General features: G+C 31.5%; 1 protein-coding gene across 10 annotated transcripts in view; it reads left to right on the forward strand.

The window, feature by feature from the left end:
- Positions 1-25631, forward strand: part of LOC143196635 (uncharacterized) — a 61442-nt gene extending 35811 nt beyond the window's left edge. For 3 of the 10 annotated variants that reach the window (XM_076404491.1, XM_076404493.1, XM_076404492.1), the window contains exons 6-23: positions 4931-5001; positions 5064-5262; positions 7248-7372; positions 10547-10768; positions 10825-10952; positions 11014-11157; positions 13071-13229; positions 13280-13423; positions 13477-14025; positions 16020-16148; positions 18717-18771; positions 18823-19002; positions 19055-19355; positions 19411-19770; positions 21659-21949; positions 22016-22340; positions 22714-22853; positions 25125-25631. In XM_076404491.1, the coding sequence (XP_076260606.1) occupies positions 4931-5001; positions 5064-5262; positions 7248-7372; positions 10547-10768; positions 10825-10952; positions 11014-11157; positions 13071-13229; positions 13280-13423; positions 13477-14025; positions 16020-16148; positions 18717-18771; positions 18823-19002; positions 19055-19355; positions 19411-19770; positions 21659-21949; positions 22016-22340; positions 22714-22853; positions 25125-25483 (3881 nt within the window). In that variant the 3' untranslated portion in view covers positions 25484-25631. The remainder of the gene's footprint in view (positions 1-4930; positions 5002-5063; positions 5263-7247; positions 7373-10546; positions 10769-10824; positions 10953-11013; positions 11158-13070; positions 13230-13279; positions 13424-13476; positions 14026-16019; positions 16149-18716; positions 18772-18822; positions 19003-19054; positions 19356-19410; positions 19771-21658; positions 21950-22015; positions 22341-22713; positions 22854-25124) is intronic. The other 7 variants (XM_076404494.1, XM_076404495.1, XM_076404497.1 and 4 more) reach the window with 5 other exon arrangements.
- Positions 25632-26565: the final 934 nt, after the last annotated feature.

Consider the following 26565-nt stretch of genomic DNA (forward strand, 5'->3'; position numbering starts at 1 on the left):
CAGTATTTCATTTACTAGTCAAGATTGGTGACTAACCATCCACTGTATGAGTGATCATTTTATTTTGTGATTTTATCAACAAATTTGTCATATCGGAGCTACAAAGTTCTTACATCGAAATCAATGCCCAATGAATGTTGTAACACGTGATGTACAAAAATTGTATTGTTATGTTTCATCAGTTATTGTCACACTATTATCCCTTATTTTATTGTATAAATTGTTAAATGAGAATCTTATTAGACGAACCATAGAGCTTATCCAATATAAGTTGCCAATCATATTTAAAACAATTGTGAATGTTAAAAATATTAAACTCAACTTCAAACGTTCAAACTTCAAAGCTTAGTCCTATATAATAAATAATGTCACGTATAACAAGTTAATTTTTAAAATACTAATAGATTATTTGTAACTAATATATTAACTAAATAATATATCTAACTAATATAATATATTTCACTGATTAAGAGAATTAAATACTGCTAGTCATTTCATACTTTATGTTTGTGATATTAATTTTTAATTATTTACTGTTGTTAATTACTGAAGTTCTAAGTGTTCAACTATACAAACAACTGAATAGTATAGAAGAAGAAGAAGAGGAAGTAGAAAACTAGAAGAGCGAGGGTAGTATGTTTAACTAATTTCGAATACATCATCTAGAATTATTAATAAAAAAAATTTTAATTTGACAAGTGCTTTGTTATAAATTATAGTTAGTATATCATTTTAAAGTATATTTTTTTGCAAAACTAAAAATTGACGACTAAATATACAAATAAGTTTAAAATTTTTACTATTATATAAATTCTTTTTTAAGCCTTTATCCATTTAATATTTTACGATGTCTTGCAAGGTTTCGCTTTTGAAATTTCGCTAATTTAAATATAAAAAATGTATTATTTTGCAAAGGTCAAATGTAAATGTTATTTAGAAGAAAATCTAAATTACCCTTAAATGATAAGTTGCTGCTGTACAAGCAAATACTAAAGCCCATACTTACCTAGAATTCAGTTATGTATTGAGGGATGTTCAGAAAGAAGTAACATAACATAGTTGAGTAAGAAAACTCAACATAATACAAGTATTTCAGTATAAAATCCTGAGAAATATTGTAGATGTACCTATAGCCTATTCGAAGTTTTTTTGTACCTACGTGATCAAGATGTTTAATGTATTGTCTACCGCAAATTGTAGATTCGCTTCAGAATCAGACAATATTTTCCTTCTCGTTTTATCCTAGTTAAAAAGAGACACAATGCAGTCTGATTAGTCCCAACACGTAAACGAATGAGCCTGTCAAATTCGTCCGGTTGTCAGACGTATGCAAAATTATTGAAAGCAATGGCGATAAGAAGTTCTAACCCTAATCTACAAACTATTGTGGCTGTATAATTAACTGTAGTTTTTAGTTGTATTATCATGTTAAAATAAATTATATTTGATAACATTTTTGTTCAATTATATTATTTAGATAAGAATTTTGTTGTATGTCAAAGTCAAACCGAACTAAAACTCAGAGTTGATGCAGCAACATTGCGACGTTTCGATATCACAAATTTAGATGAGATGACACGAAGAGAAAATGAAGCAAGATTCCACTTTCAACACCAAAATGTTGCAACTCTTAAATAACACTGAATTAGCACGCAGACTGAAAAGAATGAAACTGTGTGGTCTTGCGTAATTGTATGGTGAAGTGCAAAAACAGTAAAAAGTCCTCTTAATATTTATAGAGAATAAGTAATGCAGGTGGGTCACTCAGAACCAAATTGTAGGTTAGTCGACAATGACTAGTGTTTATATATTAATAAAAAATATATAACTAAACACACTATGAATGCATAATATATTGAAAGAAAATAAATATGAGATGATAAAAGTTGTAAAAGTTATAACACATAATAAACCATAATAGAAAATTTAAATCTGAACTGCGTATATCTATCCACTTCCATAAAGCGGCGTAGATAAAAATTAATAATCAAATCGTTAAAAAAGAATCGTAATTTACGAACTCGCCAAAATGTTTTACTTAATATCTGGTAGTGCGTCCGACTCCATCAACCATTCTTAGAACGAAATCTGGAACTTTTCATCGCTCACTCGAAATATTTATTTCGGATTTAGCGAAGCTCTAATTTTAATTTCTACGCATATAAATAACCGTTAAATTCGCTTCCGAATGTGAAACGGAATAAACCGATTCGAATATCCTGATCTGGACTGCACTTAAGTGTTTTTCGTGTGCATCCTAGTTAAACATTTACCGGAATGGTAAGTGATTGAAAAGCAGGAAATATTTCTGGTGATTTATGTTGATTTTTATTTCGCTTTGCGGTTTTATTTTATTGCCGTTATTCTTAATGTGACATTTATAAGACTTAACTATATAGTTCAGTAAAGTTCAGTCAAGATATTAGTAAAATTCAGTGTACATTAAAAACAGTAACATAAATAATAACAAGCCCAAAGTGTCTATCGTAGAATAAGTATATATAAGTTGTATTTTTAAAAGAGTAACAAATTTTTTAAACAAATAGTTTATAAGTATGACAGGTCAATTGAAAAGTCCCCGACCTGACACATAGATGGCGCGACTAGAATTAAATCGATATGTTTTTTAGTTAGCCCTAACGCTCAAGAGATGCGTGTATAAATTTGACAGCTGTCGGATTATTAGTTTGTGAATGATAGCATTTTGAGTGAAACAACTTTTGTTATTGAGAAAAAAATGGATAAAAACGAATTTCGCGTGTTGATAAAATATTGGTTTTTGAAGGGAAAAAATACAGTTGAAGCAAAAACTTGGCTTGATAAAGGATTGGCATGCTAAGTTTAGACCTGATGAAATGAGCACCGAAGACGGTGAACGCAGTGGACGCCCAAAAGAGGTTGTTTCCGAAAAAAACATTTAAAAAATCTACAAAATGATTTTGAATGACCATTAATTGAAATTGAATGAAATAGCAGACACTCTAAAGATATCAAATCGTTCTTCAAAATGCCACTAATTAGACTTACCTATGTCGCAGATATAAATTAATGGAATCGAAATGAATAACGTAGAAAAGTTGCGCTTAATCACCATCGAGTTACACCAGAAGCATCCAAAAAAATTGCGTCAGCTCCATCGTTCACTACCTGCGTTAGTGTATCGTAGGCTTATTTTTGTTATTGATTTGAAAGGGAACGTTTCTTTGCTAGTGCCTATGCCTAGTATTTGTTATTGAATTGTATATGCATTCACACCTCAACAATTGATCAAATACATTGTACGTTGGATGATTATTCTTTTTATAGTCGTTCTCAACACTGTTGTGTTATTTAGCGAATTTCAACACACTCACTTAATTTATTCAAACATTACACTTTTTTAAACGACCCTTATTCTCTAGATACGATCATAGTAAGTTATTGTCAGCGAGCTAAATTCTCAGCCCGCATAGCCACCCGCTACGTCGTTGTCAATCTTAATTCATCATCAGCATCAACAATAGCACATGTCCCCAATTAAAACAAGTGATTCATTACGATTGTATTTGTTCGAAAAGTAGAAAACCATCAACATTATATATTTCCACGCCAGAAAACAAAATTAATAATATTTTATATTAAAAAGTATTAGGACAGGACATATGTAGTCAGCTAGTATGCTGAAACCAAAAAAAAGTAAAAATGTCTACAGTCAAGAAAGAAATTAAGATGTTCGCTGGGAAATACCATGCCACTTACATGCTACACTTTCGTCAAAGCCTAGAGGTTCTTCAGCTACTGCAGATAAGAGACCCAGACCTACGGAGACTGTGTAATAGTACAAAATAATGTAAGACAATAGAACAGATATTTGAATTGTACTCAATAATTTAATATAAAATTAAATAAAAAATTCGGGAAGCAACCTATTGAGATATCAAATAAAACTGGACTAATAATGAAATAAATATGTCAAGCGGTCGTTGAGTTAAACCAGATTTTGTTCCAAGAAATGGCGAATGGAGTTAAACGAGCCACGAAATTTTGTCTAACAAATTAATGTAGTAGTAAATTACGATAAACCAAGGTCGCCGTTATTTGTTTTAGTATAGATAGGTGCCAAATAGTCAAAGAATCATCATTTCATGCAATGTGATTAACATTACCGATATAACAATTATAATAGGTCAGTTATACAATTTCTAATAAATGTATCGTTTTTCATATCCAAAAAATATATAATTGTATTAATTACACTGCCCAACAAAATAATAAAATTTAATGTTTCGTCCATTTAATAACTTCGTATTTCTTTCCTTAATAATTTTGGGTTAATAAAAATCATTACGGTCAAGGAAAAAGATTATAGCTTTAGTGTTTGTGATTTGGAATAAAGCAAAATTATAAATATAAGTAATTAATATTTATTATAATTAATATTAGTAAATGTGTTAGTGGATTATATCTGAGTTCCAGCACATACTGGCAGCTCCAGTCAGGTGGAAAAACTATAAAAGAGAATGGATATTTAAAGACATATTTTAGAAGTTGTTTTGTTACCTAACGTTGATTAATACCATATTGTTTTTCCATCGCGTTATTATATCAATTAATATACAAGTTCGTGTGATATGGTTAGCTTCAATCTTCGGATTTTCTGCAGGTTATCCAATAGCGGATTTAGCAACCTTTTTCATGTTTCAATGCGAAATCTTGGATCATAAAAGTGTTTTGGTAGCGTTGGATTATTAGTTGATGTTTTAGTGCAACCTCATATTTGTACTCCATAGATCCAAATTCTCTTTATGATTGACAATTAGAACAAATAAAATATGTTTCAACTAGTAACGAACAACTAGTATTTGTGATTGTGATTTGTGTGTTTTTTTTTCTAAGAGCAACAAACTTATTCTATAATATATAATAACTGTGTAATTGTTTTATTTTTTAGGTCGAACAGCATGTGAGGATGCGAGAAGTTCTGATGACGAAAACCCAAATCAATACATTCCACATCCAAAGGTACCATAGATGCAGTTTAATTAAATAGTCAAGTTTTGTAAAATTTGTTATTTATCATATAGGAGTATCGACATAAATCTCAGATACACAAATCACAGCTACGAAATCCTTGGGCCAAAATGAAGGATATCATCCATCATCCGAGAAGTAGTTTAAAGAAGAAACATCGCCTGTCGGCAGCCAGTGACGATATCCAGATCGATGTGGAATTCTGCAGTGACAACGAGGATGTTTTCGAAAGTGATGATCCAATAAGCAAAAGTAATTATTTCCTAAATACCTTCTATATTATTTTAAGTTCATGCTCTACTCACCGTTTTATGATTACTGAATGAACTCTTATTTGCATCCTAGCATATTTACTTGGTGTAAGAATTTTAGGACACTACTACTTACAATCATTTCATAGTTTTACTGGCTTAGAATTTGATTACTTTTTTTTTCTAATAGCAACAAACTTATTCTATAATATATAATAACTATGTAATTTTTGTTTTACTTTCTAATTTTATTTGGTTATTGTTATGTGTTATAGTAATATGTCATATTTAAACTAATGTGGAGTGAAATACCGTATATTAACATTTCGGAGAGACTATTGGGTCTATAAATTAGTTTTAAATGATTTTTTTTTAATTTGAAGCTATATTGGGAAAATCGATACAATGTATTTTATTCAAAGTATTATCCATCGATAGCCACTACTCTTTCTCATCTTTCAGGTAATTAACAGAACTCGAAAGAACCCATTTATTGGTATCGTCATAACAAATAAAGTACTAGTCAGACAGGTCAGCACTTATGTGCTGGAGTAATTAATTATCAGAAGGAGCAAGGTCAGGAGAATACGGCACTTTTAAAATGTAAAGACCAAAGAAGCATGACCCTCAGCCATTTTTATCTGCGAACTGAAGTAATTGAGTGAATCTTTCCGCAAATGCAATTTATTCGGTACAAATCATCATTACTTTCATTTTGAACGCACTGGAAACTGAAGCTTGTGACCGAAGCTTCAATAAGTTAGTTACAAATGTATAGGATGCAATTTATACCCAATAACACCATCTGTTGTAAATCCATTGAAATTAATTTATAGGCCTGATATAATTAATAGAACTGCGATAATCACCTTTCATATACTTTCTGGTTTATTCGTCTCATTCTAGTGGATATCAGTCTACTTAAATTCTATGTACCTTTATGTGACCTTGGTCTGTCTCAATGTGTGGTATGTTTTAACTTGTTCTTGGTTTTGTCAATTGTTTATTTCAATATAAGTTTAGATATTTCTCAATCTTTCCTAACTTACCAGGAATATTCACTATGGCAATGTTTTAATAGTTTATTTTTGATGGTTGAAATTAGCTACCATAGAAGTGGATTTATAACCCATATTTGATGAAATATATATAGTTCAAATAAAATTATATATATATATATATATATATATATATATATATATATATATATATATATATATATATATATATATTAGATAACATTTTTGCCGTACAATTATTGATTCTTTATCAAAATATCTATGTACGTCAGTTATGTGTAATTTACTTTCTCTCAAGAGAGTTTTGGAAATTGGTGTACAAAACACAAAATGTTTATTGTTTATTCAAATTTAATATATAGCCTTCAAAGTAGAGCTCTTCTAAAATTATACACATGCTAACAAATAATTTATTTGTAAAAATATTATTAAATGCAGTTTTTGGAATCCACTTCAGCTCTTGCCGCAATTTGTATATTTAAACTGGTTTATTGAAGTGGTAATATTTGTTTTAGAAAGAGAAAGTAGTCGGTAGGAGGCATCTTATATGAGAACGGGTGATGAGTTTTTGGCAAAAAAATAATAGTTAAATAAATAGTTTTTCGAAATATTAACTTTACAAGTGTACTGTCTTCATTAATGATGTTAACTTCAACTGAATGCGATGATGGACGATCAGATCTAATACTTCTGAATGCATTATAATACTCAAAAGTATATGCTTTTGAAGTTTCACAAGAAATTTATAATGCAAAATGAAAGACAAGTTCCTTGTTCAAAGTGTATTATATTCATTATAAAAATGTAAATCTTACATGACATGAACTAAATCGATAAACCAATTCAAACTCCACGTCTAGAGGCCATTTTAGCCATAAAACTAAATTTTGGAATTCCTTTAAGCGGACTTTTCAAATAATAACTTTCCGAACATTTTTGACAGAACATATTTTCTTTTCATATTTAGGCACGCACTTGTCACTGTCGCCATCACCAAATGTATGTAGTACTCCCAGCACTAGTCCATGTTGCAGCGATATCCCACCAGAGGTTGTTGAACGTTATCAAAGAGTTTTAGCCGAGGATAGTACAGTAAGTTATCAGACGGCTTTTAATATTTTGTATCATTTTTATAAAAACTAACATTTTTTAATATTGTTGGTCCATTAGACTTGTGAATTATACGGGGACTGTGAGTTAATATTGATATATTTAAAATATATCATGAAACTTACAACATAACATCAGCTATTTGTAACTGATATTTATGTCATAAGTTGATTTTATTAAGTATGCTCAACATTCGATTCCTACCACCAAATCGATAGAAAAACAATTATGTAATTTGAATTCACGAAAACTCCCGCAAAATTAATTCACAGATCTTATAAGTCATTTTAATATTTAACTCAGGTTGTATTTTCAGTGTTACTGATATTAGCATTCAGTGTAAAATGCTATATATTTCTTAACGCTTATTTTAATTGTTAATAAATAAATTATCAAATATTAGGTATATGACTTGGTTTCTCAAGATTTTTTTGAGCATTTTGAAAATAAAATTTAAAATAGAAATAATCTCGCGATACTTTATAGTTTTCAAATAATAGCATACATAACGTTTCGGGAGCATGCAATAGATAGAAGACAATTTTTTGACTCTATGCATATGTTCATTCACTATAATCATATTCATTTCATAATCGCTATTTTCAATTTTGTGGATGAGCTAGCAGAAATCAAACATGTTTTTCAACACATAAAAACAGATATCTGACGATTTTTATAGTATAACAAGTATCAACATTTTCAACAATATAATTTTGAATGGAAATAGACAAAGATATTTATACTCTGACGTTAAATATGATGTAAATCATATCCCCTTCATTTTACCTATATGAAAAATTTTTCATTTTTACAATCTCTGCCTAGGGCAATAGAAAAAGTGTAAGTGGCAGTCAACAAATTGTACAAATGGACGAAAGATTGGAAAATTCAGCTTAATAGCTCCAAATCTGTCCACGTTAATTTTGCATTAAGGCGAAATAATAAAAACTTAATTATATCACTCAATGGATGCCCGATTCCTGAAGTAGAATCAGCAAAATACCTTGGAATCCATCTTGACGGTAGATTAAATTGGAAGCATCACGTTAAACAAAAAGCAAAACACATTAGAACCAAAATAAAACAACTATACTGGTTAGTCGGACGATACTCTCAACTTGATCTAAAATCAAAGAGGTTGATCCATAATACAATTATAAAGCTAATTTGGACCTATAGGGTGCAAATATGGGGTTGCACTAAAAATTCAAATCTACTAGTCATACAACGCTTTCAAAACAAGGTTCTTCGATTGATTACCAATGGCTATCGCTATGTAACCAATAAAGAACTGCACGATGACCTGGAAATCAAATGGATTTGCGAAGTTGTGCAGGATTTCGCTTTAAAACATGAAGGAAGATTACTAAATCATACTAACGTGGAAGCAATACAATTGCTGGACAGCACGCAGGATTTCAGGAGATTAAAACGAACAAAATCATACGAACTTGTGTGAACATTTAGTGTGTAATATTAGTGTAAACTATAGCTATAAGTTAATAATTAATAAATAATTATAATTTTATAATTGAGGAATACTTACTGATGTATTTTCTCTCACTCGTCTTGCTTATTAATTAATTCAAGTACATAGGAAAAGTAGTAATAAATTAATTGTAAATTAAGATTGTACTAAGCGTATCTAATAAAGATGTTATAAAAAAAAATTTAGAATAACAAATAACATCAAAATAGATGTTTTTTTTTCTGAAAATATATATTTCATATTTGTACATTGTTATGGTCAATACACAATATAATAAATTACATTAAATTACTAACATTTCAACTCAATATTTCCAACATACATTGAGAAATGAAATGTAATATTTATTTTTGTACAACGTGGGGCAAAAGTCTTCCTACCATTTTGATTGCCTATATCTTTGCTTAAATAAAAGATAAGTAACTTTACTTTTTTTTTAATGTATTTGGTCTTTACGTTTTTTTTTATTGAAAATAATCGTTCCATTATTGCCACTCAGCAGAAATTGTGTCAAAAATATCCCAATCGTCCAGTGCCTCACAAAACCATCATTTATCGTTTACATGCGAATTTTCGGCAGTACGGTACGACAGCAGACAGGCCTCGATCTGGAAGATAACGGAAGTCTCGTAATGCTGAAAATGTAGCTCTGGTGCGCGATAGTGTTGCAAAATCTCCAGAAACATCAATTACAATTACACATTTTAGCACGCAGTTTAAGGCAAATTTTGAAAATGTTCCCATAGAAAATTCAATTAGTCCAAAAATTGCTACCGAGAGATCATGATCAACGAGTTGAGTACAATAATGCAATCCTAAGAATGTCTGGCGAAATTTTTCGTCTAATTTGATAATGAGCGACCAAGCCCATTTTCTTCTCAGTGCCCAGGCAATTAACAAAACAGTCGGTTTAGGGGAACACAGAAACCTCAATTAATTCATGAAACATTATTGTATCCACTAGAAACAACTGTATGGTGTGGTATTCATGCAGGAAACATCTTTGGTACTTATTTTTTTGAAAATGACCGTTGCAGTTATTATTACTGCTGAACGGTACCAAGACATGATTCGATTTTTTTTTTGTGCCTGAAATTGAAGAGCAATAACTAGAGGACATGTGGTTTCAGCAAGATTGGGCCACACCACACACAGCTCGTTCAACAATTCAATTATTGAATGACATTTTTCCACGAAGACTAATTTCGCGAAGTGGCGATTTAGCATGGCCAGCCAGATCTCCAGATTTAAGAGCATTAGACTTTTTTTTATGGAGTTTTTTGAATCAAAAGTTTATGTGTCTTACCGCCAAACGATTTAACATCTTAAAGACAATATTCGTCATGAAATTGAAGAAATTCAGCCTCAGATGTTGTGGAATGTTATGAAGAATGTCTCAAAAAGAGCATAGCGAATCATGCGAGCATTCAATGCCTGCAAGTCTCTTTCTTTATGGCATACTTACGTTATTTGATGACGCAAGACCATAAGAAATAATACATGATGTTCTCAAGGAAAAAAAATTCTCACAAACTTGTAAAAATTAAATTATGCACCTAATATTTAAATAACAGTAATCATTAACAATTTCAGACGTGTTATTTATAATTTATAAAATTTTCGAAGATACTTTTTAAGAACTCTTATTAATATTTTCCCTCATTAAGTCTGATTCAGAAACCAAATCGTCCAGATGGGTTCGTGTACGAAGGGCATTTTTAACTAAAGACCGTAATCGCACGCCTAAAAGCTCGCAATCATCGCAAAATAAAGACAGGCCCGACGACGGTAATATCGAGGAGGAGATTAAAAAGAACTATGCTAAACTACAAAAGAAAATCAGTTTGGAGTTCCAAGATAAGCTGAGCGAATGGGAGCGCTTGAAACAAGTAAAGTTGAACCCGAGTTGCAGCATTGTTAAATTATTGCTATGTTTCTTTTGCAGAAATCTCCAGGTGCATCGACTCCAACGTCAACGGGGCCGTTATGTGACGAAAATAAGGATCCGGCGTTTGCGAAGAAGATGGAAGAGTGGCAAAAAATAAAGAGTCAATCAACTAGTAGCCGACAAAGGTACTATATTAATTAAATTATTTGAAAATCCATTTATAAAAATGAAACGATTTTGTTTCAGATTATCACAGGTTACAAGAGAAACTGATCTTCCGCCAGAGTTTAAGAAGAAACTGGAAGAATGGGAAAAGATTAAAAAAACTAGTGCTGGTCCGAAGAAGAAACTTGGTGAAGTACCCAGATGGAAAAGTCTCGGCGGTCCAAGGTTAGTATTAATAATGAATCTCTTCTCTATAATTTTTATACCTGTTTAATTGTTTTCTAACTATTTTTTTTGTAAAATTATAGTTGTTAGTAATTCAAAGTGTTTAGTGTCGATTAACCTCTATAATTATTTAAAACTAGTTTCTACGATCTGTTATTTACAAATAGCTATATTCTACAGGATATCAAATAGTTTAATTAGTTTGAGTCCGCATTCTACTTTAGTTTTGTCTTAGATTTATCATATGTTTTTTGATTTTTTCCATTTATCCATAATAGTTCTTAGGACTTTATACAGAAATATGGACCATCTATAGTTTCTTTCATTGTTGAATAGGATTTCTTGAATAGTGGTTGAATATTGCTTCATCATATTTCCATTGTCAGTTTTGGTTTGAAATATATAAAAGTGGTGTTTTTGGGTTTTTTTTGTTATGGCCTAAAACCAGAAGGTGGAATGCATGACATACCTGATCACGGAGACTTGACCTGGTGTGAAACGTTGAACCGGGTTATGTGGAACTGCCTCGGGGCTTACCAATACACTAAACTGAAATCGCCTCACAGTTGACCCCTGTGGGTCGCTACTGCATTAAATTTGGGGATATGGCACTCGCTGATTGGGCACCCGTTATTGGACACGAGGACCCAGCGATTCTATTGATTCGCGAACTTAAGCTAGCAGACGACTGGATGCTGTCGCATGCGGGCCAAAGTTATGACTGCAAAGGAAAAGGAAACTGGAAAAGGGGAGGTTAGCGGTGACGCAGTGCTAAGCTCCCAGCATGGCGACCAGCTCGCGACCAGCTCGCGCTTTCAGAAGAACTTGAGCTGAGTTGCTGTTTGTGGAAGGATTGAGATATGAAGTCTTTGATTTATGGAGTGTCAGTTTCCCTGTGAATTTGATTATTTCTGACAAACCATGGAACGTTTCTCAGATTCTCAGATTTTCCTGAGGAGCTTATTTTAGAAAAATTGAAGCTATTTGACCTGGTTGAGTGTAACAAATTTGAAGTAGACTATCAGATCCGTAGAGGAGAACGGACCGAATTAACATCTTGTAAAATGAGCATTTGATGGAGATCGTACGTATGCCAGAACGGCAGATGAGAGAGGGATAGCAGGTTTGCTATGCCTAAACCTTTCTGGATGACTTTCAGGATTTGGAAATGACAACTGAACTGATGATCGAAGTGGAGACGTACGTGACGTTATCCAGCCCTGGAAATGTTGCGGTGTCGATCTTAAGTTGCGAGGCGCGCAGTGCGTAAGGCTTCATATAGAAAATAATGGCCTGAGATTTCAGGGAGTTGATTTGCAATCCCCAGAATTTAAACCACTTGACCGCTTGATCGAGATTGGGGTTCTGATAATGGTTATGAAGAATATATTGTTAATTAAAGGAAATAACACTGTTGTATCTCAAAAGAAACTTTCTTTCGTACAAAGAGTACTCATCAATTATCGCACTTTCTGATTACTCTTATTCAGATCGATGCAACATAGCTTAGCCAGAAATGTGGGAAGAGGTTGTAAAAAATATTACAGACATTGGATAGGCTTTTTCCTCTTGGTAAGCTTTTCAAGTCATTTTAATGAATCTGTGCTCAGTTGTTAACGTTACTCAACTAGAAATAAACATTATGTGTAGGTAATAAGATTTTTCTCTTATTCTCCTCAGTTTTTCAGTAGAAATGTTTAAAATACTCTCTTCTGGTAGATCTGTGATTGATGAAATATTTGTTGAAGATATTTTTCAATTTTTGGAACTCTTTGGTCTAGTATTGATGAAAACATGAACGCTTCGGTTTGACCAGATCTAATACACTAAATAACAAAATAATAAAAATTACAACAATAAATTAAAACGTCACTGTTTAATGAACATTCTTATCTAATTATCGATGGTTGTAGCAAATCATCTGATCATACTGTAAAGGAATTCCCTATTATGTCTGAAGATTTCCGGAAAAAACTTGAAGAATGGAAACAAATTAAAGCTCTCGGTGGACCATCTGCCTTTGCCGACCACAAGAGATTCAAGGATAAAACTCCCAGTCCAAAACTTAGCAGGTATATAGCCATCAATAGTAAGTAACAGATATAATATCCAATATTTATAGGAAAAATTCATCGCCGAAACAAAGTAAAAAGTCGAAGGACCAAAATAAAGAACTCCACTGGTTCGAGAAAGAATTGGGTAAGATCGAGAAGGAAAAACAGAGATTAGAGAGAGAAAAACAAAAATTTCTAGAAAGAGAAGAAAGGTAAACATGATGTAGCGCATTAATGATTTATCTAATATTTCTGTTATAATTAGATTATCTAAATTGAGAAAATCTGTATTATTACCATCAAAGAAAGAAGTCCTCATTCATACACCTTCTGGTTTCCATAGATTTGAGGGAATTTCGAGGAAATTTACCCAAAAATTATACGAATGGGAGAAATCACAAGGCATTGCACCGGAAGCATCTACTTTTGCCTTGCTTTCTTCATCCAACGTGGCGCCAAATATAAGACCAACCTATATTAAAAACAAGTCAACATCCTTGTACCATTCGGCGTCATTAACTCGATCAAAATCCGCAGATAGTATAGCAGTATCGGCACTAAACCTTACGTGTCCCCTGTTATCTGGACATCCATCATCATTATCCCTGAACGATATGGAGGAATTGGAGAAGGAAAGCCTGGCTGATTCCAAAGCTTCATCTTTGGGAAGCACGGATTTATTCTTGGACGAACCGGAAGCGGTATTAGTGGAAGTCGAAGATTATGAAGAAGAAACCGCCGAACCTCTGCATTTGAGTTGTGTGGAAGGCCAACAGTTACCTGTTTATCAGAGGCAGGAATTTAAGCCATTATGGTAAGATTTTCATTACATACTTTTGCGGGTGTATTTGTGAAGTAGTTAAGTTCTTTAAGTACTTGAGTATTGTCAATTATTTACAATATGCAATAATGCCAATATTTAGAAAAAACTTTCAAACCAAACGAAACTAATATTGAATATAATTTGCCGGACAAAGGAGCAGAAAATTCGATGACTAATTAGTCACGCCGAAAGAGCTAACCAAAGTAATTAAAACTGACATTAACCCCAGGAAATCGCCAGGATACAATTTAATAATAGGAGAATTACTATAAAACTACCAAGAAAGGGAGTTATAAAACTCACCAACTTGATCAACACAGCATTTAAATTAAAACATGCCCCAGGAATTTGGAAGATGGCGGAAATTATAATGATCCCAAAATTAATCGAAATAAAAGCCTATAGACCTATATCACTGTTGCCAGTAATATTTAAGGTTTTTGAAAATCTCCTGTTGATAACAATAAAACCGATCATAGAGAGAAAAAAACTAATACCAACACACCAGTTTGGGTTTATTAACTTTTTTACTGGTTTTACTTGTTTTTTACCTGTTTACTAACAAACATTCAACAATTGACCAGGTCCACATAATAACAAATGTTATTGAAAAAGCTTACGAAAGTAAAAAATGCTCAGCTTTATTCTTAGATGTAGCACAAGCCCTCGATAAGATTTGGCATAAAGACTTTGTTCATAAACTACAGAAAATGTCACCAAAACAACACACCAAACTATTAAAATCGTACATTACAACCAGAATGTTTAGAGTCAAACAAGAAGAAGCTTACTCTACAATAAAAGAAGCTAAAGCAGGTGTACCACAAGGAAATATACTGGAACCAATGCTTTATATACTCTACCCTTGTGATATACCACAAATGTATAATATTACAATGGCTACGTTTGCTGATGATACTGCGATTACAGCTGTCGGAGACAATAGTGAAGCCTCACAAAAATTACAGCAAGCAAGTAATAATATAAATAATTGAACACAAGCTTGGAAAATAAAAATTAATGAAAGTAAATCTGTGCAGGAGCAGTTCAACTACAACCAGACCGTACAAGTACCAATAACATTAAATAATAATTCCATATAGCAACAACCCTAAATATCTCAAAATGAATCTTGATGCAAAACTTCTCTGGAAGGAATATATAAAGAAGAAAAGAAAAGAACTGGAATTGAAATATAGGAAAATGTACTGGCTAATTGGAATAAAATCACAAATATCGGTACATAATAAATTGCTGTTATATAAGCAAATACTGGAACCTATATGGACATACGGAGTTCAATTATGGGGATGCTGCAAAGGGCAAAATAAATAAAATACAAATTTTTCAGAAAAAAGTTCTGAGAGGTATTGTGGGCGCACCAAAATACTATACAACTCATTACCTACATCGAGACCTTCAGATACCCACAGTCAGTCAAGAAATCAAGAGAAATGCATGAGGCATGAGGAAATACTTCATTCTCATGAGAATATTGAAGTATGCAGCTTTTGGATACCACCAGAACAGGACACAGACTCAAAAGAATCAAACCAACTGATCTTGTGTAGTGTTGTGTAGTGAGGCGCATATAATAAAAATACAACAGTGACATGTATAAACATTATTTTACCAGAGACTGAGCTGTGGCCGATTGGTCCTTCTGGTTATATACCTAGATTTAAGTTATTATAAAAACAAATTGTAGGTTAGTCGGAGACGAGTGATAACAATGTAATAATTAGATAATAAAAAAAAGTAATGCTTGAGTAGTTCCTAAATATAGTGTACTGTCTGTAGTTACCTTTTACCGTTAATAGGTCATCTGAGAGAATTTTCAACTAGGCCACTTCATTTATTACACAATAAGAAATTGATTTATATAAATGATAATCTATATTAATTATATTTCTTCCACTTTGTATATTCCCAATATTGTTCAATGTTGCATTTATAAAAACCTCTATTTATATATTATATTTCAGTGAAAGTGAAACAATTGCTGTACCAAAAATTAGGAGGTCAGAGTCTACGCAAGCTCAAATTAATTACGATTTAATGGAAGGAATAGTAAAATTATTAACGGAGTTACAAGTTACTGAAGATGAAATAAGGTAAATTTTACTTAAGAACTTGAAATTTAGCAAATGTTATATGTCAACATACACATTTATATTATACAAGTATGTATACATACACTTACATATGTACAATAATTATTTTTAATAACTATTTTCACAAATATAAGTTTAAGTGTTAATATAAATATATATTAATATTATTTCGGTTATTCGAGATCATTCAAGTTATTATGTTTTTTCATTTAATTGCTGAATTGCTTGTTAAGAAAAGTGGAAAGAAGGAACCTGCTAGCTATGATTAAAAATTAAAATTTTAGCGGCACATGTTATATAGTCTATTCAAAGTTAGTCGTCATTCATAGCAATTAGTAAATTCGTTTCAGAATCAGACAATATTTTCTTTCTCATTTTATTCTAGTTAAAAAGAGACATAAAGCTGTTTCTTGAAAAATTCTTGAAAGCAATAGTGATAATAGTGAATCTTTTACTCTTTGTGATTCCACAATCTGTCCTATGGGCAATAAGTATTTCTTATGTCTATATTATATCTACATGGCATGTAGAAAATCACATCATTAAGCGATCTTCTGTGTAAAATATTATCTTAATTAATTAGTCTTATTCTAAAGCTTATTCTAAAGTCTATATACGTCCAGTAATCAGATCAGGTGGTGTTAAACGTTTCAGTCTACGCACTTCAATATCACGTCGCATATTTAGCTGGTTAGCGAGTATGTTGGGATGCGCTGATACTCTTTTGAAGTACTTCAGACAAACACGTTGAATTACACTCGCTATAGGTTCAAGAGGATATCGCGTTGTATCACTTTATCTGAAATATAGTATTGAGCATCAACAATGGCACGCAACACATTATTTTGGAACCGTTGAATGATGGATATGTTAGATTTGCTAGCGGTACCCCATAGTTGGATTCCATATGACCAAATAGGCTTGAGTATAGACTCATACAACAACACCTTGTCATCTAATGATAACTAGAATTTGCGCCCGATGAGCCAATACCTTTAATATAATTTAAGTCCAAGTTGTTTTCGTTTAGACAGTATGTGCTTCTTCCAGATTAGGCGTCGATTTAAGTGCATACCAAGATATTTAACATGCTCTGCTTGTTGACCAGTTGACGATGATTTATATTCTCTGTGGACACGCAGGGTAAACGTTACATGGGTGGGTTTTGTTTCATTGGATTTAATGCGCCATGTCTTCAACCATAATTGTATTTGCTCTAGGTGGGTTTGTAAGTATTTTGATGCTGTGACTGTATATGCATGGGATGCTAAGATTGCTGTGTTGTCTGCATATGTTGCCACGGTATTTATTTTTGTGGTGGACAGATCGGCCGTATACAGAAGATACAGTACTGGACCCAGTACACTGCCTTGCGAAACTCCTGAATATATGGGATTTAATCCGGCATCAGTGAGATGTGATAAAAGGTTATAACTCTATTGATTGTTATAAACTATTGTGGTTATTAACTGTAATTTTTAGATGTACTACAATGTTAAAATAAATTATTTTTTATAACATTTTTGTTCAATTATTTTATTTAGATTAGAATCTTGTATTTCAAAGCCAAACTGAACAGAAACTCAGGGTTGATGCGGCAACGTTGCGACGTTTTGATGTCACAAATTTAGATGACGTATGTTCAAAATAACTTTGAATAGACTATAGGTTAATATACGAATGTATATTAAATACGTGATAATGTAATTGTGTACGTAGAAATAATTAATAATTAATTCTAACTGTAAGTTTAATTGTTAGTATAAAGGTATTAAAATTGTATTATTTTGATTATGCAAGAAAAAATTAGAAGTTTGTTTTTATAAACCTTATTTCTCAGATGGCTATTAAAATTGGTATCTGTTGTATCAATCATGTCGAATTTTAATGTTGAAAAACTTGCAAAATTGTAAAGAATAGTATTAAAATAATATACATTTGTTTTCTATGTTTTCTAAGAACTTAACAAAATACCCTTATATTTACTGTTACAAAATTATATAACGCTGGGTAAAAGTAATTTCGGTTCTTCCTAATATATTACTTTCAAATCGCATATATTTAGTAAAACTTATTCAATAAAGCCCAGAGAAAAATCTGGAACATTATCAATCATTTACTCGCCCAAAAAGTTAAAGCGCTTTAAAAATTGATATTCCGGAAAGTCATTTTTGTCATTTCTTTTTATTTCTGAAAAAAAGAGCAATACAGCGTAGGTTCGTCCAAAACTAGACCAACAGTTTTTAAAATATTTATATAAGACTGGATAACCAAAGATGCTTAATACTTAGATTCCACGTGAGTTAATAGAGAAAAAGTACCAAATTCCTATTTTTGAAAACGAAATAAAACGTCCAGTAATTCTTGAAACGAATGATTGTAGGCATGATAAAAACTAAAACACGTATTATAATAAATGCAAAATGTGCGAAAAAAAATTCCAGAAACGCTTTAAAAGGTCAATATTTAACACACATTTTTAATATCAACATTCGATTTACACTTGTTACAATTATATTTAACTAAAGTAGTTTAAAATACCGTAAACTTTAGTTTTTCTTTTGTTAGATGCCTGGTGGAAAATAAAAATTTGGAAGAGAATCAAAACAAGAGAACATATAAGGTACTTTTACTTACAAAAATCGAATAATTACTAGCAACCTACAAGTTTTAGTTTTTAAATGAACTTCAAAGACAATCAATAAAGAAATTGATGGATAAATTGTTACAACTACAAGAAGCTAATCATGCTGTTATTGATAAAATGGCTGAAAATGAGGAGAAGCCATCGCAAGCAAATACGGAAGCAAATTTGGAAGCTTTAAAAGTTGTTTCTACAACAATGATCCAAGTGGTATGATGATTACTTCTATTTATGACACCAACTTAAATACGATCTTTTTAAGGTGGATAGGATGGACAAAACGACATCAGCTCGTTTGCAAAGTTCAGATATAACTTACCCAGCTACTTTGTTTGAAAACATCAAAGAAATAAGAACCAAAATCGCGGAACTGAGAAGATGTTTATGCTGTATATGTTCCAACAACGAAGCAAACAAACTTTCTCGGAAATCATCAGTTGAGCATAAAGTAGTGAAGAAAACTTGCTCCAACGAAAGCAAAGAAACTGAAGATTCTCAGGTAGCGAGTCCCAGAAAAAATAGCGAAAAGGGAGGACGATTTCAGAAAATGGAGAGTGCTAGTGGTAACATTGTTGTATCTTTTATAAATGTTTTTGTGAGAAGTTCTGTAATTTCTAGGTCAAGTAAATATATCAGCTAGTCAAGGAGCGGTGAAGAAGCGTATTCGAAGACAGAAAACACTACAGAAAAGTTTTATGGATACTGATGACGAGGAGGCCGAAGTTCACAGTGTTGTACGACAACATAAGAAGTTAACCAGGACAAGATCAATATCTGACGGCAATTTGCCACCGATTTTTGATCAAAACCTCCTTAGTCCCAGTACTCCATATCCGGAAACATCGACGTCAGAATCGCGATTGGATTCATCACCCTCCGAATCTGCGGTTACATTATTCGTTAAAACCACAAGAAAATTATTTACACCATTGGTAGAAACGTCATTAGCTAAAACTGCATCAGAACCAATCAACACAGGTATTTAACAATTTATTATGCAGGTAATACCGGTTAAAATTTATGAAAAAAAAACTTTTGGTTTTGTATCTGAAGCAATATTTTTGTAATTATTAAATTTATGCTTATTTTATTTTATTATATTCTTATATAAAGGGTTATTTACTAGAGATTAACTTTATTAGAAAGTTAATAATCTGCCTAAACCTATATTTGTTCTTTGTTGTCCCTAAATTAACTTCATAACTTTATTGTAAAATATTTGCTCTTGTCGTTGATTAGTGCTTTCATATATTAAAAGGTGTTTTTTTAAGTTTCAACAAGCCGGAAAATATTTCAGCTTTTTTCTAGGCCTTTTGTGTAGACAAAATAATATAAATATTTGCCATATACATAAAATAATGTATTACTGAATGTTTAATATTATTAAGGCAATAAACTACCAGTATCTTATGAAACACTAATTATTTGTGGAATATTTCAGCGGAATATTTCTGATTCATAAATACAAGCATCTGGCCATGGAAATGCTAGAGATGGAGATGTCAATGTGAATTGTGCATTTGTGCTCTCTACATATATATATATATATATATATATATATATATATATATATATATATATATATATATATATATATATATATATATATATATATATATATATATATATATATATATATATATATATATATATATATTAATCATCAAATATTCATGTTTTGGGAAAGTGGCACCATTTATCAATACTTTTCTATTTTAACGTTTTGTAAAGCAGATTAAAGAATGAATTGGAAAAAAGTTCGATTTTTTCAGATATATAGTCAAGCTATATGGTCAGATATATGGTCAGCTATAAATAAATCAATAACTTTAAAATATCGAAATTGGTGGTATGGCAAGAAAATGACAAAGATAAATAACAAGAAATTACCTCATATTTTGCAATATTATTACGAAAAAGGTGCCCATGTCTGTGAACAATTTTTTTATATAAAGTGACTTTTTACGTAAAATAGTTACGCTCTCATTATTTAATCTCTGAAAAAGAAAACGAAATTTTTGATAGGCAGCGAAATAAGTATACCAGCAGAGCCTGATATTGTCTGGGTAAGCCTTCACTGAAAGCTGTAAGTGTATACACCTTCAAAAATTGTATGAAGCCAGGATTTACGACGAGAAATCCGATGCTGCGTGTCTATGTGATAGAACTGAAGAAAAGTCAATCAACATGGGCTCTGTTCAGTGGATTTGGCAATTGATTCTAAATCAAGCTAATGAAATGACGTGCAAGACGAACATACAATGAGGACGGTACATCATTCAATTAGAAGAAAACGTCTTCTGTTGAATACAAGAAGGGTGTTATCTTCGACGATTGGAATGAGGGCCCACCTCAACTTTCTTTCGTGATACCTTATAACATTTTGGTTGTAATAATTGTTATAATTTTTTTAAATCTCTTAATACCTTTAACAGTAACTTTATTATTTCTTTAAAACAAGCCTGTTGGTATCACATGACTAAGTTTTCTACCAAGTTTTGTACTGTCTGGTCACAGTTCTCTTCGTTGTGTATAGCGTCATTACTGTTGATCCTAAAACCCGTAGTATATGTTAATAGCCCAACTTTTTCGTCAGGAATGCTTCTACTATACAAGTACAAATTATCTTACCTATTTCATTGCTCTAGATTCAGATATTGCTTTGTTCAAATCTCACAGAATAGAACGTTTAACATACTAGAAGCTAGAGATGTGATGTAACTAACCCACGGAAACAGTTTTGCTAACATGAAACAAGATATTGAAGGGATAATACATGGTGTTCGAATTATTTTCTTTTCCGTAAATTAAAATTCGTTTCTAAAGTTATTTGTTTCTGCTGTACCAAAATGTTATTACATTTTAGATCAGCATAAGGACGATGAAAAGAAACCGGTAGACAAGATTCCAACAGAAGAAAAAGTTGTTGTTCCGGAATCCCCAACTCCCCAAAGGAAGGTTTACAAAGAGGTATCACCAAGTATAAAATTAATGATGGCAAAATTTAATCAAAGCGCCAAACAAGCTGAAAACGTCAAATCGGGGGGTTCCAGCGGATCCACTTCTCCGGCATGGATATCACCCGTATCGGAACGACGTGTTAAGGCGCAAACGGAGAAATATCAGGAGGAAATTAGGAAAATGTCTCCTTTATTAGGTGAATGATTTTCATAAACCCTCTTTTCAGATTATCGGAGTACAAGAATGAAGAATTTTGTTATAGGCGGGCGAAATGAGGTGGAAAAATCATCGAGTACAACTGTTCTGACAAACGCTGGTAAACAGGTCACGATACCAGCGAGAAAAACATCTCTAAATGCTGTGACCTCTTCAGGACATAATAGTAGCACACTCGAAGATATAACAGCTTTGAAGAAGAGTTTAACCCTAGATATATCGCTAGCGAATCAGAATCCTCGTCCCACCAGTTTCTCTGCAGAGACGAGGATGAGGAAGATCCAACAAGCCAAGGAAGAATTTCTAAGGACCCCGGTGTCAGCACCTTCTTTTATTAGCGAAGAAGCATTACAATATCCCTCGAGAAATAGGTATACACTAAATTCAAATATATTTTATTTTAGATAGATACACACCTTAGATACATTGCGGTTATCAAAATCGTTGTATGATGTAAAAACATGATATTTTTAATGTGAATTCTTTTCACTGAACCAAATTACAAAAGAGGAATATCATTTGAGTCTTTTTTGTGTAGCTGTGTTAATTAAGAGTTATAATTTCGCCGGACATTTACCAGCTGCCTAAACTCAAAAGAGTCATTCAACAAAACTAATTAACAGCTGAAAAGAAAACCTTGACATACATCTGATTGTATCCAAGAGTGATAATTTTTATTCAAAAAACTTATTGCCCATTAAGGCGAATTTCCGATATACTTATTTTTAATATTTTTTCTCTTAGATTGAGTCAAGTGAGCGTTGAAAGTGAGTCTAGTTGTGAACAGGGTTCGCTACCGGGTGCCTTAATCAAGTCTGCCTCTGCAGGGATGATCAATATTGATCCTGATGTATATAAACGTATTAATCCCGAATATAGAGCAGGTTAGTAATCAAAATTAATGTAATATCAAGTTTAACGCTTATAAGCAGGTCATAAATCGTAATATTAAATTATTAATAACTACTTAGCGGCGTAATTTTTGCTATATAACACAAACATGCTTATTTTTAAGGCATACAATAAGCATTCTATGTTCTCTTGTCTGGTCAGGCCACTCTTCAAGATATCGTCTAAATTTCACCTGTTTTTCCTTGTAATTCAGTGGTGTTACTTATAGAAAAAAGCATTTTCTTGGTAGAAAAACATTTTAGTGTTTTTTAGGAAAAATAAGTTACCAAGGATAAATTTAGATTTTGTTATTTTTCACTTAAGAAATAAAGGAAACATGCAAACAATAATTTTAGTTATATTCAAACATAAGCTAATAAATATTGCAATTTTGTGTTCAAATTCAATTTTATAATCCACTGATTATACAATAGTAAACCTTTAAAATGTTCCCACCAGAGCAAATTTAGTATTATACTCATATACTACCTCTTATTAGATACAGAACTGCCCTCTACGGACCGGTAGCTACATTATACAGTAGTGGTACTTTCCAAAACACTAATGACTAAGCGGAAATTATTAAGTAGATACTGTTTCGGCAACAAACCGACAGATGGCAGTTAAATTCAAACTCTCTAAATATTAAATATGTATATATTATATAAATACATAAACGAATTATAAGCAAACAATAAAATTATATAAGCATTTTCCTGGTAATGAGCAATAGCATAGGGTGGAAAGGAATTTTATATAAGTTTTATTTATTAGAAAACAATAAAAAAAATTAGGGCAAATACTATTATATAAACCGCAATAGTTATAGTCTTTATAACCGTTTTTTATAATGTTTATTTTAATGTATCAAGTTAATAATTGGTTATTTATATATATTTTTTAACTAAAGCAAGATTAAGTTCAAATACTGTAGAATTTCGATATGTTTTAAAAATACTAATAAAAACATGCCACAGCTATTGATACACATTTTGGATATAACCCAGTGTTTACAAAACGGCAATCTATGATTTTGTAATTGTTTGCAAGAACCCTTTGAAGCAGAAAAATGTTGTTTGTGGCCATTCATTGATAGATAATTTGATTGGAAATTAAATAAAAATGGGTTTTCTTAAATATTATATTTTGAAAGATTTTTTGCTGCTTGTCAGTGAACATTAGGGACAGAAAAATTGTAAAATTATTATTTCTTAAAATTATTAGAACTATTGAAATTTTTATTCAAAACTGTATTATTTACAATAAAAATAATTTAAATTATGCAAAATAATTATTTGCTATTATTAAGTTTGTGGGTAAAATTGTGCTGAAAATCATCAAGTAACTCTAAATATGTAATTTCAAAAATATTGGTAGGATATTTTAAAACAACATTCTAAAGTAATTATGAAATTTATTACAAACATTTTGATCTTATTAAATGTTAGCTTTAATAGTTTTTTTACTTCCAAAAATAGAAGTATTTAATAACCTTTTAAGAACCTTATAGTTCTCTTAGTTTTACCTCAATGGAATATTCAATAAGTTCATGTTAATTTTATGCCATTTTAATTATAGAATTAAATTTAGGTCGAATTTTAAAGACTCATTCAATTGCAGGAAGTATTAGTTGAAGTCGAAAGTTATATAGGAGTTTTGAGTACCTTATAGAACAGAGAAACGCCTGGCATGCGATGTTGCCAGTTCGATTTACGAGTTCTGATAAATTATAAGTATATTTCAAGAATATAATGTAATAAATTACTTTGAATTCACAAATTAATCTAAAATTTCTCTTGAAATTGATGTTAACATTTTTTGTTATAATTTTTGAATGATTAATGAATTTGGTGTAGATTCGAATCCAATTTTCAAAATAAAAATAAAAATTTCATAGAACCTAGATGAAATTTCCTTATATCTCTTCACATTTGAACAAAAACTTTTTTGACAATATTCAGGAGTCGACGCAAAAATGGCTGCCTAACTTCATTGGATTCTACATCTTGATTACTTGTGAATGGCAAAGTCGTAAAATCAGGCGGAAACGGCCGAGCTTTACCGAATGCCGGCTGGGGCCAGTAGTGGCTTAACTAAGTTATACTACACTGTTGAATAAGTATGTTGACCTTCAGGGAAACTTTATTATAAATGAAAGTTACTTATGCAATTAAAAGTTTTTTCGATCTATTTGAACAATTTTTACAACTAATACAACATATTTACCTTATACAGATCATTTAAAATTGTTTTTAATATTACAGAAGGATACGTATCACTTCCAAGACAACGCAAAAAATCCAAAGACGGTTTTCTACCAGCCAAATCAGCATTCTCCTCAATCGCTTCGAAGTTCCGTAAAGTGAAAATGAGAAGAGGTAAGGACAAGGATAAAGACAAAGACCAACCCCGACAAGCCGTCGCTACACTATGCAGGCAAAGTCTAGTCGTCGATATAAGTCCCAGCGATCCTCCAGGAGACGACTTTAATGCGGTGGCCAACGACGTTACCAATAATGGAGACGTACGGAGGAGTAGTAAAGACAGCAAAGACGAAACTGCAGCCACTTCGAGTGTGACGAAGAGCAATTCTTGGATCAGGCGGTCGCTGTTCAAGAAGTGAACACGAATACAACTAAAACGGAATACATTTTTTGGTGCTATTGTCGTTACTAACTGTTTAGGGTTTAAGGATCGATGTGAAAATAATAATTTTATTATTGTTTTTGTTGTTTTTTTAACGAATAAAAATATACAATGTTTTTATTAAATGTATTTCTAATTTTTTCGTTACCATTCTTCTGTTTTTAATTGAGTTCAAAAAAGGGAGGAGATTCTATGTATGGCTGTATATTTTTTTAATGTATGTTCTCTGATTTCTGTGTTAATTTTGGACCGTTTTTCAAAGTTCTTTTTTTATTCGAAAGAGTGCCCTTCCGAATTCGAGGACAGACTTCAAATTTCAAAGATATGTATAAAGTTTTCACATATTTTTTTATGTAAAATAATCAGATATTTAGCCATTCTGTTTGCTTTTTAAGCACTAGCCATATCATATGAAAAGGCGTAGAAATACCACAGGTAAGAGATTCTATGATGTAATGGGTAGAGCGTTTAGCTCAAATGCGGAGGTGGCGAGTTCGATTCCCGACAAGGGCGCAATAAATTTTTGTTCTAGTTTGATGAGAATATTTGTTAAATCACCTAGACTAGGTAGCAGATACTGGGGCCTGAAGCGTTCCTTATTTTCAATCATTGTTTCTTTATTCTTATTTTTCCTCATAAGCCCGCGCCTTTAATTGTAACACTTGTATTGTAATACTTAATAAAAATAACTGCGTAATTTATTGAGTAAATATATTATACTAAAAAGAGAAAATTCAAATGTGTTTAACAAAAAAAATTGAACCGACTTGAAAAAATGAAGAACTCACTCAAAACAGAATACTAAAGACACAACATTTAGTTAAAAACCTACCTAAACCTATTTATCTATTTACAATAATATTTTAACTACTACCAACTGACCAGTTTGAAGTATTAAGCTAAACTGCGTGTATATAGTAGAATATAAAATAGGCGTAGTAGATAGGTTAAATAAGGATTTTGTTAATTTTTATTTAGTTATTACGATTAATATGGATATATTTTACTTTAAAACATTTTTCTTGTGCTAAAAATCAAAGATTGATTATTTTTGACATT

Source organism: Rhynchophorus ferrugineus, unplaced genomic scaffold (genome assembly GCF_030347505.1).
Source record: "Rhynchophorus ferrugineus isolate W39M unplaced genomic scaffold, kcgeb_rfMv2 rfM4, whole genome shotgun sequence".
Taxonomy (NCBI): Eukaryota; Metazoa; Arthropoda; class Insecta; order Coleoptera; family Curculionidae; genus Rhynchophorus; species Rhynchophorus ferrugineus.